This window comes from Notothenia rossii, assembly GCF_949606895.1.
Source record: "Notothenia rossii genome assembly, chromosome: 7".
NCBI classification, from domain to species: domain Eukaryota; kingdom Metazoa; phylum Chordata; class Actinopteri; order Perciformes; family Nototheniidae; genus Notothenia; species Notothenia rossii.
In genome coordinates, this window is record NC_136905.1 from 20,802,232 (window position 1) to 20,816,829 (window position 14,598).

General features: G+C 36.7%; 2 protein-coding genes across 3 annotated transcripts; one reads left to right on the top strand and one right to left on the bottom strand.

Moving 5' to 3' along the window:
• Positions 1-720: 720 nt before the first annotated feature.
• LOC307013609 (potassium channel subfamily K member 5-like) lies at positions 721-6,407 on the top strand. Of its 2 annotated transcripts, none has more exons than XM_079641049.1 (5): positions 721-855; positions 4,170-4,281; positions 4,939-5,105; positions 5,223-5,391; positions 5,505-6,407. In XM_079641049.1, exons 1-5 carry the CDS (start codon positions 805-807, stop codon positions 6,200-6,202), a joined length of 1,197 nt encoding a protein of 398 aa, XP_079497175.1. In that variant the 5' UTR covers positions 721-804; the 3' UTR covers positions 6,203-6,407. The 2 variants fall into 2 exon arrangements, with proteins under 2 accessions (XP_079497175.1, XP_079497174.1); XM_079641048.1 differs by lacking the exon at positions 721-855 and adding an exon at positions 3,236-3,534.
• A 90-nt stretch (positions 6,408-6,497) lies between these two features.
• LOC307046349 (uncharacterized protein) lies at positions 6,498-14,230 on the bottom strand (the record flags this gene model as incomplete). Its single annotated transcript, XM_079692748.1, has 19 exons — positions 13,999-14,230; positions 13,803-13,873; positions 13,653-13,708; positions 12,830-12,992; positions 12,293-12,419; positions 11,929-12,132; positions 11,759-11,840; positions 11,255-11,383; positions 10,943-11,100; positions 10,863-10,875; positions 10,116-10,351; positions 9,837-9,904; positions 9,552-9,607; positions 9,183-9,348; positions 7,812-7,935; positions 7,519-7,719; positions 7,312-7,393; positions 6,758-6,886; positions 6,498-6,659 (listed from the first exon to the last, which is right to left on the bottom strand). The coding sequence occupies exons 1-19, from the start codon at positions 14,223-14,225 to the stop codon at positions 6,498-6,500; spliced, it is 2,454 nt and encodes an 817-aa protein (XP_079548874.1). The 5' UTR covers positions 14,226-14,230.
• Positions 14,231-14,598: the final 368 nt, after the last annotated feature.

Genomic DNA, 14,598 nt, shown 5'->3' on the forward strand with positions numbered 1-14,598 from the left:
TAATGGATGACTCAAATCAGTTGTTTTATCAAAAATAATTATTACCAACACTTTTCTTTAGATTTCCTTTTCTGATGTCGGTATACTAAATAGATCAATGCAAAGGTAAGCCTACATCATTCATAGGACAACCTGCCTGTTTAGCTGTGGTTGTGTTTCCTTGTTTATAACATTTTAAACTCGGTATCTTTATTTTACAAAGTATGAAGGGCCTGGAGTCTCTGGGCTTTTGAATGCAACCTTACAACAATCATTTGGTAGACATTTCTGTTTAATATTGTCATGCCTTCGGCAGACTACAGGAGGCTAGGTGTATAGTTCCTTATTCCCCAGGTAGCTAACAGCAAAAACATCTTTGACATAATCCTTCTAAATACGGTTCAGTGAACTCTAAACGAACTGCCGTGGCGAGCAGACGCGAAATGAAAAGCCTCGCAGGAATAGCTATGTAAAATGTAAACACAATAGCGTGCAGGCGAGTCATACCTGAGCAGATAGATGTCTCTTCTGTGCGTTTCCTCCACTTTCAATTTGTTTCCATAATCCCCGTGTTTCTATGCAGAACAAATTGGAGACTCTCGGCCAGGTTTCCACAGAGAGGCGGTGTCGCAGCCACAATGACGAAGCACTAAGTACTGATGGGTGGAGTGGAGGTGGGAGCGTTACTTACAGAGGTGGAAACACAACTCAGATCTTATACTTGAGTAAAAGTACAAGCAGAGGTGGGAAGTAACTAAAGTAGGCTACATTTAGTCGAGTACTGTACTGAAGTACAATTTTAAGATACTACTACTTTACTTGAGTATGTCCATGTTATGCTACTTTACTTCTAGCAGACTCCACTACAATTCAGAGGTAAATCGTGTACTTTTACTCCACTACATTTATTTTGTAGATTTTGTTACTTTGCAGATTTTGTTTAATGATGTGAAATAAAATCAACACTTAAATAAGACTTTAGTTACACCTGGAGTAACATTCACAAGCTACCCTGCAGTATACAAAGTAACGCTGCACCTTTACCAGGTTTGATCATATTTTAAAGCATCAACAATTATGATCAAAATATATAATGTATATTATTCTGAAATGGAAATTTGCATAATAAGTACTTTTACTTTTGGTACTTTTAGTATATTTTTATGGTAATACTTTTGTACTTTCACTTGAGTAACATTTTGAATGCAGGACTTTTACTTGTAACAGGGTATTCCTCCACTCTGGTACTCCTACTTTTATTCAAGTGCAAGATCTGAATACTTCTCCCACCTCTGAGTACAAGAGTGTAGGGATACTCTCCTACAAATAAAGGTCCTGCAAACAAAAGGTTACTCAAGTAAAAGTGCAAAAGTATAAGCATGAAAATATACAAGTAAAATAACTTATTATGCTAAATGGTACCTTTCAGCATAATATATATTATATGTTTTGATTATAATTTAAACCAGTTCTAAATAATCCTACTTCCCTCAACATAGATGGATATGCATTTAAGGCCTCAGTTATAGAAGAGTGTTCATGTTGGCACAAAGGATTCCTTCTTAAAATATCACCTGCAAAAGTGCAAAAACAGGTACAGCAGCATATGCGTTTACCTGTGTAGTTTCAGAATCAGTGCCTGGACATCAGAGGAATGTGTGGTCAAATATTAAGCTATCATTAAACAAAGGCAAACGTTGTGACAGTGAAAAGTCCAATACAACTGATAGGAGCAAAGTCAGAGCCACCAGTCAAAGTTGAGACCTTTCTTCAAATGCTTTCCAACTCTGCTGGTGGGTCCACACGGGGTGCTGTTGTGTGTTTACATGTGTAATCTATTGTGTATCTATTAATCTCTGCATCTTTTTTGTTTTAAAACACTTAGACATGTCTTTAGCAAGTAACAACATAAGAATACAAATTGTTACATTAACATGTAGTTCCAGTATATCCAAGGATTAATAATATAGGTAAACTCTATTACTGATTGGTTCCTAGACGATCACCTTCTTTTTCTTTATGATGTCATGTAAGGATCAAATGGCAATGTATTACTTATAAGTTTTCTTACTGATTATTGTGAATCCCCAAATACAAATTAGAGCCCCTTTACCTCTCAAAAATGTACTCTGCCGATTGTGACTTGACATGGATGTGTGAACAATTCCAAATAGAAATATCTGCTTTGTCAAAAAGGGAGAAAGATTGGAGTATGAAAGTCATTTAAGGATTTCTTCAACACAATTTCAGAAACAAATTTATACCAATTGGTGTATCTGTTTTTACATTTTCAAACGATGTGCTATACATTCATGGTTAATCCTACATCAGTGCATCAGGTGCATACGACAAACACACATATCATTGCTCCATTTCATTCTCCCATCAAAAGCACTGTGCATTCCCTTAAGGTGCAGCACATCACTGTCTGGCAGCTGCTACAGCTGGAACCTCGGTTTCAGTATTATACCTATAACGAAACCAAAAATACACTTCTCATGGGCAATACAATATTGTTTTTTGTAAGCTGACTAATACTCCTTGTGATGAACAATCTGTCCTTAGTATGTGCAGTGAGCCATGATATACTGTAGAGTGCCATAGATAGATAGATAGATAGATAGATAGATAGATAGATAGATAGATAGATAGATAGATAGATAGAGAGACTAGACTCGAGTGTATTCTTCAAATCATTCATTCTTACACATGCAGTATTCTCACATTGTGGGAAACACCTCTTCACCATTATCATGCAGAGCAGCCAGGATCCACCCAGTGTGTCACACTCAACTCCAGCCTTCTGGATGAAGATAAGAGAAACTGTCATCACCATAAACACACACAACTTCAGTCACAAAATGCAGGCATGCCTCCTCACAACTGTAGCTTATTGAGGGCGTGTTGCCCCCTGTCGGATGTTTCTATAATTGCTTCATTCCGGTATTCTGCATTGATGTAAGAAAGTATAGAGACAGGTTGAATACTTGCATTTTTATTTTATACATAATGATGTATATGTAAATAAGACTTTTCATTATACTGAAAATAAGGGGGGAATATGCTGATTTGGCATCTATAAAAAATGTGTCACCTGCTTGGAAATGTGGACACCCTTTAAGCTATTTCCATAGTTTTTGCATTTCTCCACTGTTTTTTTATAAATAGGAATAGGAATTTGATCATATACATTATATAAGCCTATAAATCAAGTATCTGATGAAAAGATGTTTCTGGACAATGGATCTGAGTTTGTGTGAGCGTTGCTTTGTGTGGTACCAGGAAGAAAGCTGAGCGGTTAGGATAAGAGCAGTCCTCTCAGGAATAAAAGCTACACTACGACGTATAGACTAAAGTTATGACTTTAATATGGCAGATAAGGGTCCGTTTTTAACTTCATGTATAATTTTCTACTTGTCGATTGGGGCTGCAATATTTCAAATTCTCGAAGAGCCAAACTGGAAAACAGCCAGAGACGAGTATATCGAACAAAAGAAAATCATTTTGAAGAAACACACCTGCTTAACAGCGGAAAGTCTGGATGAGATTTTGGAGGTATGAAACGTGTTTTAATAGCAGTTTATGACAGGAGATTAACATGACTGAGGTAAGCAAATGTGTACGTAACTTTTCGCGGTGATTGACCAACTATACACGTATTGTTGGTAAAAACATGAATGCTTTTGTTAAGTCACATTAAGTTATCAAATAGCCTACAATACTTGTGAACAACTCACAGATGTTAACAGCTTAATTTGCCTTATTTGACCTTTTATTTAGCCTTGAGTGGTGAAAGAGAAGCTTTTCGTCTTTACATGTCAGGACACACCAGAACCAGTTTTACCTGATTTAACAACAAAACAACCGTATGCTGGCCAAAGCAACCTAGCCTAACTATAAAACCACTTCAATGTTTTTCATGTCATGTTCATTTGTGTTAAAGCCGAATTTCACCGGACATTTTGCGAGCACTCTTGGTTTTAAACAGCACAGTGAGCCTGCATGAGCATGTCTTTCTCCTCCGCACACATATTTGAATATTTGTTAAGGGTGTGTCCGCTGTAATGGCAGCTGGGAAGTCGTGAAGTTGATATTTTGAATAAGCCATTGTAAACGTTTTCAATAAGTTTGTTTATTATAGGGGGATGTGAATGGGTTTTATTGAGAGTTTACTGTGTCCACTGTCTCAGATAGTGTCAGATGCTGCAGGCCAAGGTGTGACCATTACTGGGGACAAACAGCGGAACACCTGGGACTGGGGTAACTCTGTCATCTTTGCTGCCACCATTGTCACCACCATAGGTTTGTATGACACTGACAATATCTGATAAAAAAATCAGCTAATCCTTGTTTTATAAACATATTGCACTCAAAGCAGTTAAAAGTGACGTTACATTTAAAATATTTGGCAACAGAATAAGTCTTGTATACACCTCGCATTATTTATTTATTAACTCACTTTATGTGCGGTGCCACAGAGAAGTGTACTACTAGTCGATCTTAATGCAATACATTAAGACAGACAACATGTAATACTACCATAATTCTTAATACTTTTTTGGTGAGGTAAGGTATTGTGAACATAAGTCATAAACACCCCAAAACCTTTGTCAACTCTTGAAATTGTCTTGAAGATTTATCAGGAATTGAGAAAACATTAGCCCTGATTAATGAATTACTAAAATCAGGACAATGAAATACTTGTGCTGTTGTAAAAGTTATGTATTAAATTAATTATTTGCAAATGATCAAACTGTGATCTTCCTGCAAAATGAATACTAAGCTAATTAAAAACACTAGAGAAGGATACCAAGTAGGCATTTTTCTTTTAACCTGACAACCCCCATTTTATAATTGTATCCTTAATGCTTTATTTCCCATCTGTAAATGATTGACAAATGATCTAACCATTAATGAAGTCTAGATGTGTGTGTTAATAATAACTCCTGTATTCCACAGGTTATGGTAATGTTGCTCCTAAGACTCAAGGTGGCCGTGTGTTCTGCATCCTGTATGGTCTGTGTGGGATCCCCCTGTGTCTGGTATGGATAAGCCAGCTGGGTTCATTCTTTGGAGACCGGGCCAAACGTCTGTCCCAGGTTTTAATCCACAAAAAAGTTTCAGTGGTAAGAATTGAAATGAAAGCTGAAGTTGGGTTTTTTCTGAACACTGTTAATAAAAGGGTGTTATATTGTGTTATTTTAACATGAAGACCTAATGTGTTTTTTTCTCCCTTTCATTAGAAAAAGGTCCAATTCACCTGCACAGCCTTATTCCTGTTATGGGGGCTGGTCGTGCACCTGGTGATCCCTCCATTTGTTTTTATGTCTATTGAAGGATGGAGCTACCTGGAGGGCCTCTACTTCTCTTTTATCACACTCACAACAGTTGGTTTTGGAGATTATGTGGCAGGTAGGTTTACGTTAGCATTATGTACGTTTTCATTTAAGTTAAGGTTTCTCTGAGGTTATTTGAGGTTCTAAACGTTTTGGTTTGAAAAGAATGTCCTCTGGCTCTCATTTCAGGTGTAAATCCAAACATAGAATATCCCAGGCTGTACAGAGTGTTTGCAGAGTTGTGGATCTACATGGGCCTGGCCTGGCTGTCTCTATTCTTCAGCTGGAATGTCCACATGGTAGTGAAAGCTCACAAAGTGTTTAAGAAAAGAAGGCACAGGCACCGACACTGCTATGATCTGGAACCCGAGCCTGTCGAGGAGAAGCACAATCCAGAATTAAAGCGCTCTGTTATTGACATCTTTAACTTCCTATCAGAGGAGGAGGAAGACTACAGCACTGTCATCAAGGGAATTGGAACCACAGCAAATGCAACACTGCCTGCATACAACATAAATCGCTCTAAGAGCTGCAGCGACATCTTGGCCAACAACATCCAGACCCTGGATCACTCGCCACGTCACAGACGCATGCTGAGCATCAGTGAAGTGTTCATAAATGCTATCGCTATTGTGGACAAAAGCAAACGCGAGGCGCGTCCTTTAATACAAGATGGCAACAGAGAAACTGAACCTGCACAATGTTTGAGTGCAGATAAGGAGGAAGAAAGTTGTGCATTAGAAAGTGATGGCATATTCTTCACTGTACCCTCGACAAATACTACGGAAGAGGAAATTGTGCAGCATCCTCATGGTGGAGGGACTAGATTTACAATAGCTAAGGTAGTAGAGGAAAATGAGGTTATGGACAAAGACGAAAAAGGATAAAATATGTTCTCATAACTTCTTATACCTTTAACATTATTGTGGAATCAATCAGTCTGGGTTGTTCGAAAGACCATACTATAAAACTATAAAAAATACTGTCCTGTAACACGAAACAAACTGCATTTTGTGTTGTTATGCGGTTTCTTTCTTCACAACGAGCCAGTGTCTGTGTTTGGTAAAATAAAACTATTTTGCAAATTTTGAATCAAGATTTTATTTTTGTATCCCATGTCCATCCAAATCCTTTCTTACAACATTAATTTCCTTAAAAATCATTAGATACAAAGTAGACAGATTATTTTAAATCACAATAGAGGGCTTTGTGGAAAATAGATCCAATTAGCAACTTTCCCTCAAAGGGAGCTGCTACAGTGGAGGCGACGAGCACATGGCCGTCATCACCGTACTCCAGGCTCATCACTGGTTTCTCTGAGAGAATGTTCTTGATCCGGATGACCTGGAAGAAACAGAATTAAAAATGATCAGGCAAATTCAAATACAAATGCTAAAATATTGTTTGATTAAAAAGCTAAACAAAAACATATGCCCACTTACCTCAGAGCCAGGCAAATCTTCAGGGTCATACTTCATCAACTTCTGGCCATTTGGATGACAACCAAGCCAAATGTCACCTGTTCTGTGGTCCACCTCGATGTTATCACACAGTGACCCAACAGCTACAGACTGGTTGGAAACATCACAAACAATTCATTGATCATTAAATATCAATCCTCCTGAAATACAGATACAAAGGGAGGAATGTGGATATATAAATAATGTTTTTAAGGATTATGTTACAACACACAGTTAAAGTTAATTTTTGGATATGCACTTTAATTACTTTCTTGCCAGAAGTAATATTTAAAGGTGGACACTACTAAAAACTGGAAAGAGCAAGCCCAAAACAAAATCCACTTACTAATACTAACATGTCCAAAGCAAAGGGGTACAACATTTAACAATTTAGGTTTTACTGGATATTAAGCTTAGCTAAAAGGCTGCTAGCTGTAGTATGGGTCAACTATCAGTAAGAAACAAATTAGAGTATTTCCAAAAATGAACATTTCATCTAATTGTTTTCAATAGAAAAAAAGAAAACACTGTATTACCTTTAGAAACCTTAATTGTTCCCCTTGTTGTCTTTCATAAACCTTGATGTCATGGCCAACAATGTCTGAAACATAAATATACCTGCGCAACAGAAAATATTTATGTTTTATTATTTTAGCTTTGCAAAGGGAACATATTGCTGTGGAAATACATTCAGTTTAAAAAACAAGCAGATGCAGTGACTGCTGAGATGAATTGAGAATAACCGTTTGTCAGGTGATATGTTGATGCCATTTGCAGACAGAAAGCCATTGGCTGCCACCCTCACTTCCTCAGGGCTGTAATAGACCACCTCACACATGGGGTAATCCAGGATGAGAGTCAAAAAGTGGAGCATATCACTGGCAAAGTAGTGATCATTTGTGGCATAGAAGCTCTCTTTTCCGACTGCAAGAATGTCATTTACACTGAAAGACACAATTAATGAGATAAAACGCTTCAATAGATTGTCAAATCTAAAAGGTGTGATACTGTTAAAGATTGATCGTACAGTACATACCTGTGGAGTAGGGGGTGGGCTATCGTTTTTAAGTGCACAAGTGTGTCTTCCTGAACAAGAAGAAAGATCTCAACTTGGCTTTTGTGTTCCGGGTGATTGACAACAAACAGGTAAACTGAGTCATCTGCAAACAAACGGAAATGTGTCTTTTACTTTTACAGTGCAACAATTTCCATTTATTTCTGACCTCACAGAATGCTGAAATAAAGTACAAAAAATGAAGCTTAACATTTCCGTCGTAGTTGATTTAGTGACACTTGAGGTTATTATGAACACAGTAGCTGGGTTTAACACCACAGACTCCAGAAAAGGTTTTATAGACAGATTTTTGATTAACGATTACAGTCAACTGAGGAGAGTTTCTTGTGGCTGCTTCAAAATAAAAGGTATTTGTCCAGTCTTTTAATGTGAGACAACAACAGTGTGAAATGTTGGGTTACTTAAAGTCCGGGACTAAAGGCAGCTCTGATAAGGAGTGTACACTTAAGTGTAAAACCAATAAGATCAAAGTACAAATAGTATTACTGGATTACATACTGCTAATCAAATCCCCTGGTGTACAGTTTAACCTTTCTGGCTTTCTCCACTACTACCAAAGTAAATGTATAAAAACTATTTACTAAATGTGAATGCATTAAACTATTATTGCAGGAGAAATGCAGGATTAAAATAGCCACAGAAATCTGTAAAAAATAAGTAAAGAAACTTCCAATTTGCAACTATGCTAAGTTTAGTTTATTGGTTCAGTTGGCAGGGACCATGTACAAAAAGAACATAAATCTCAAAGAGATAAGATGCTTTGTACAAGATTATAGGAGTTTGCTAATTTCCATCTCAAGTCAAAAACCTTTGGTAAAAGCTAAGTAGCTAGTATTAAGCTCCTTGACAAACTGTATTTCCTTTCCTTTTTTTAAACATTGCATACAATGAAACAACAAAAGGGTCCTCCAGAGCATTGAATGTAATATACATCATTATAAAACTAACGTTTTTTTTATACACTATTTCATGTTGCCTTTAATATTCTTGAACAGAACAAACAGAATACCTGAGACTCACTTTCAGTCCATTTGACTTTGTTAGCATTAGATGAATGCTTGTCATAACAACAGTACCCAAAGGACATATTTGAAGTGAAGAACTGGTACTTTATTTGTCTCTTCTAATTTGTGTCTTTTTGATAGTTTTTCCTGTCTTCTTTAGCTTTTTTGAAACATTGTCCACTTAGATAAAATCATAGGATATTAATTTACAAATTAGAGATGATGAAAGCTCAACCTTAATGTTAACATTGATTTGACAGTTCTGATCATTTCATGCACATCATTTATTTTATTTTTTGTAAGATTTTGCACATGATTTGTGCTTTACCTGCTTCATCAGTGTATACACTAATGCCATGTGGGTTGAAAGAGTTTAGGTCCAGCTCTCCTTTGATCTGCAGCTCGACTGGAGTTGGCTTCGGGTGCAGCAAATCTAAAATGTAAATCTTCCCTGGTTCATCGGAGAACGAAGGAAGTCCAGGGTATTTCAACCCCTGAGTGAAAACACAGCATGTAAGATGTTGGTGCAGAGCGGACATTTTTCCTGAGTAGGTATTTACTTAAAGAAATATGCAAACAAACTGATATTCACGACTTTTGTTAGGAAAGTTGACCTATGCTTTCACATTTTGTTAAAGGAAACTGAGTATGCAGTGTTTAAGATTCATGCAACAATGCTACAATTTTGTTAACCTACTGTGCTTAGAAAGGCCAGACCGTCTTTCAGTATTGTGATATCCTCTGCCCCATATTCTGCACAAAATAAAATAAGATGTTATCTTTTTCACTAATATCATTTTACAACCCTGGCATTACAGCTGACACTTGACCTACTGGAGGAAACTGGGACTTTAAACTCTTTATGTATATGCTCACATTTGGCATACAAGCTGTCCAAGTGCGGAAATGCATTTAAACAGAACATTTCTGACCGTGTAAATGTCCAAATTAAGACAATGAAATTAAAATAAAGTTATCTTACCAATATTCTTCAAATATTGACAGTTGAGGTGTTTCACAGGCATTTCCCTTGAAGCAAGCATCATTTCACTGCAGAGAAAAGTTAAAAACGACAAAGCTTTTCATAGGCAAACAAAGCAGAACCTGCTATTCTAGCAGGGCTTGGTTACAGATATTTTCCCTTCCTGATTGATCTTTTCTTTCTGGATTAAGCAACAGTTGTCAACATTGGAAATAAGTACAACTAAACCTCTGTTATACCTCCAAATGTGGTCTCTAATCAAAATTAAAAAGTACTTACTTTAGTTTAAGGAATTTGTATCCAATGAAAGCTGCAAAGGCAGCAACAACAGCAGTCAGTACTTTCTTCATGGCTGCCAGGATTACAAACAGACTCTGTGCATAAAGGTCACAAAGGAATAGGTTCAGGGTGCAATTACATAGACACACCAAAGCATGGAAGCAAATAAGAGACAGAAGTATTTGAATTTGATCAGACACCGAATTTATAGCATTGAAAATAATTACTTTGAAAATCTAAATAAAAAGTAGAGCACAGTAGAAGCTTGAAAAGTAATAGTTATTAGTGAATGCTTTAAAGACCTGACTTTCTTGTGGGTGGTAGAACTACATGGGTTTTACAAAAAACAATGAAAATACTACATATTAACCATAATTTAATCTTGCTGATTGATATACAGGGATTTTGTGTGCACTTCTTTGTCTGTTAACGGTGTTTCTTCACACTGCGCATGTATTGAAACACAAAGAAAACTAAAGTTGAAGCATGACTGTCATATGGATTGTATTATTAATCTCTTTATTCAAATATACAAAACATTAACAAATATAAATGAAAGCAGTCGGTAACATAGTGCATTTGTGTGCAGTTAGGTGACCAGGGTTAAATATAATTTTCACGATAGAGGTAAGCAAATGTAAAAAAAGAAAATACAATATATTGTTTTCCAAATACCTTTTCAAAGTAATACGAGTATCTGGGACGTTCAGTAACTTTGGTTTTTTGTCTACTTTTAAACATGCTCACCCAGTGCTCATTGCTATACAATCATGTTAACACAATTAATGTATCTTAGCTACATCTTAGCTAGTTGATCTTCGGCCTACTCCAAATCACAGCACAAGGTTTTATGGAAAACAGTTCCAATGAGCAACTTTTTCCCATAGGTAGCTGCTACAGAGGAGCCCATGATCACATTGCCGTCGTCCTCGTACACCTGAGTCACCACTGGCTGATCTGAATGAATGTTCTTGATTTGAATGACCTGAATAAAACAAAATCATGAGAAAGAAAGAAATTAAACGAGATGAATATGTGTGAATAGACGGATCTGCTGTTTAGGTAATGAGAGTATTTTTTTCTGTTCTTGTAATGTTGTCAGGCATAATGTACTTTCTAGTCAAAGTGAATGTACAAACCTCCGATCCAGGCGGGTCTGTTGGGTCAAACCTCAGAGCTTTCATTGCATTAGGATGACAGCCTAACCACAGGTCACCAGTTACAGCGTCCACTTCTACGTTGTCACAAAGTGAACCCACAGCCACAGCCTGGTGGAGTATCATAGACCAGGTTAGGATTAATAATGCATCTTGGTGTCATATATCCTTCAATAACTAATTTATCTTCAAATCAATTTGATTTTGGACTTCTCTCCTTTATTGTTTAGCATCAGTGTGCGTGTTTTTTTTTATACCAATTTCTATATCTTAATCCTGTTACTTATATTTAAAAGTAAAGACAGTTTAAATGAAAATCTGTTGGTGGCCCTAATACTACAATAATTCATTACAATTAGCATTACTGTTTGATTTGTCAAACGTTTTACTAAAAACTAAAGCACAAGTGTCTTGGTCTGATAATAGCAGAAACAAATAGTGTTTGATGATAATAACTTATCAGTGGGAAAAACTTTAATGTTTTACCTTCACTTGGACCAATGCATTGTCTTCTTTCCGCTCCAACACGTGCACATTGTGGTCGAATAGATCTACCACATATACATGCCTACAAATAAAAAATAATATTCAATTAAGAAAGCAAGCCATTGAAAGCAATGAATGACCAAATGCATAGCCCAGGATATAAGTCTTACCTTTTGTCTGGTGAGATATTAACACCATTTGCAAAGTAATATCCCTCAGAGACCACTTTCACTTCCTCAGGACTGTAGTACACAACATTAGTCCAGGGCTGAAGGAGAAGAATCTCCACCAAAGTTTTAAGTAATTCATTGGTAAAGTAGTGATCATTGGTCGCATAGAAGCTTTCCACTCCCACTGCCACGATATCGTTTACACTTGAAAAGAAAATCAGAACAGAATTTCGTTTTTAAATATACAATAATTCATAACGTTTTTAAATAACTGTTATAATAACTAAGGATAGTTTGACAAATGTTTTTGCATAATGACCTCATCTACATATTCAGTACATCTTAAGTGCAGTTCATGTCATACCTGTGGAGAAGTGCATGTTTTATGGTTTTCAGATGCACCAGTGAGTGGTCGTCCCTGACAAAGTGGAATATTTCGACTTGGCTTTTGCCTTCAGGATGATTAACGACAAACAGGTATATTGCGTCATCTGATGAGAAACAAGAAAGCATTGTAAATAAAACAGCAGGCAACCAAACTGTGAGTGAGTATGTGTGAGTGAGTATGTGTGTAAAAGTAGAAGGACAAGCATGGCTTAAGACTGCCCTTATTTTAGAAATGAATCAGAATTACATCTCTAGATATTCCTTACAAATCACAACATAATGTCAAACAACTAAATACAATCTGTTCTTTGCAGTTTTTCAGTCAGCTGAACTCTACTTATTTGTACTATCTTAAAATGTATTCAAAAGTGTGCTATTAATGTGTTCCTGTTGATAATATGAATGTTGTTGAATCTGGATTCAAAGGCAGTAGAAAGCGACCATTTCCCTTAAGGGAATTTCTTGTAGAGACTTGTTTTTGTGGCAAGTGTACAATCACACATAGTGCTTTTACCACTGGGATCGGTGTATAAACTGATGCCATGAGGGTTGAATGACTCCAGATCGAAGTTTCTTGGCATGCGCAGCTCAACTGGTTTCATCCGAGGATTTGTCATATCAAGACAGAAGATCTTTCCTGTCCCATCTGTGGATGGAAGTCCGGCATACTTCAGGCCCTTAAAAAATATATATAAATATGATATTATGCAGTGTTGGAAAAGGTGAAAAAGTCCAGCTTCGGGTCACATTTTAAGGCCTAACTCTTATATAAAAATGGTTGTTCCTAAATGACAAATGTCTGCAGTTTAAGAAATGCTAGCCATGTATCCTATATTTAAGAGAATACCTGATAGAGCAGGTGATTGTTATTGAAAGTGTGATGGGGGAAATACTGCATTGCTTCACTGCTTTGTCCTTGTGTAGCCATGGTTTACCAGTGTAATGATTCTGTTTGTTTGTGTGTGGGTAAACTCAATATGAACTAACTTTTTTTTTTGTCATTGTGAATTGAATATCTTTGGGCTGTTGAGTAGACACATTTCAAACCAACTCTTCGAGACTGATGGAAATGTTTCACAATATCCTTACATTTTATAGACTCAATTATGTATATATGATTCGAGGATAAGTTTGGCATTTTAATCGCTTATGAAAATGATGGTGTGTTGCATCACTAATGAATAACAATGCATTTCATGGAGGCTATTAAAAAGCTTGAACATTTGACATTAAAACAATAAGATTATGTCCCACGTGTTAACGGTTCTGATGACTGACATTTTGTTAGAGTCTGGGCTTTTTTGTTGACAAGGCTGCTGTGTAATTCACATACTTACACTGCTAATAAACGCCAGCCCGTCCCCAGTGATTGTTATATCCTCTGAGCCATGATCTGAAAGTAAAGTACCGAGAGTTGCACAGTTAACTTCTGCTTATTTTTGTATCAAAAAAAAAATGTTGCTACATTTTCTTATGGCATGACTTACCTATATTTTTAAGTAAGACACAGTTGGGCAGGTGCTTTTGGGTCAACTCCCTTGAAGCGAAGGCCCTTTTCCTGCAATGTTATAAAGCAAACGTTAGCCTTGATCAGGTGGTAAACAAAAACCGTGTTTGCATGATGAAAACATCGTAACAAACTCCAAAACATTTCGGCATTAACGGAGTTGCTTTGCATTGTACCTTAGGTTTAGGATCCTCTGTCCGAGCACCAACGCGAAGGCAGCTATTACAATCGAGATAAAACCTAGCTTACCCATTTTGGAAAAACGGTAAACAAACTTTAAAATGCCACACCACTGTCCCACTACTGCAGCAGGCGAGGCGTGTCGCAACTGATTGTGAAGGCCGCCTTCACTGACTATTGGAAATATGTGTCTCCATTTTACAAATACGTTACATTCACACATATAATACATTGATATTTGAAAACGTATTGCGCAGCTGCAGGGGAAATGTAGCCTTGTGGTATCTCTTTATTCATAAGATAAGAGTGCAGGAAATGTCAAAGAAAATAATTCATCCAAAGCACTTGAACAAGAGAAGTGTTTAGTGTCTGCAATTCCAACACTATAAAAGCACCGGAACTACTTCCGTTGCCAAAGTGCTGCTAAAACAGCTTTAGAGAACATATTATAAAATATGTTTTGTGATCAGTTTTCATATGGAGATCATTGGAGTCATCTAATGAATGTATGATTTGTGTTTTTGCCAAACATCTTTAACTCAGATTGGTTTTATAGGTGCTGCCTTTTTTTTCTTCCTAAAATGATCTAAGCACAT

Excerpts from the sequence above, each read along its gene's own strand:
- LOC307013609 (XM_079641048.1), top strand. The coding sequence starts at position 3,349 with ATGGCAGATAAGGGTCCGTTTTTAACTTCATGTATAATTTTCTACTTG. Across the intron at positions 3,535-4,169 it reads GTCTGGATGAGATTTTGGAG|ATAGTGTCAGATGCTGCAGG; the intron begins GTATGAAACGTG and ends CCACTGTCTCAG. Across the intron at positions 5,106-5,222 it reads TCCACAAAAAAGTTTCAGTG|AAAAAGGTCCAATTCACCTG; the intron begins GTAAGAATTGAA and ends CCCTTTCATTAG.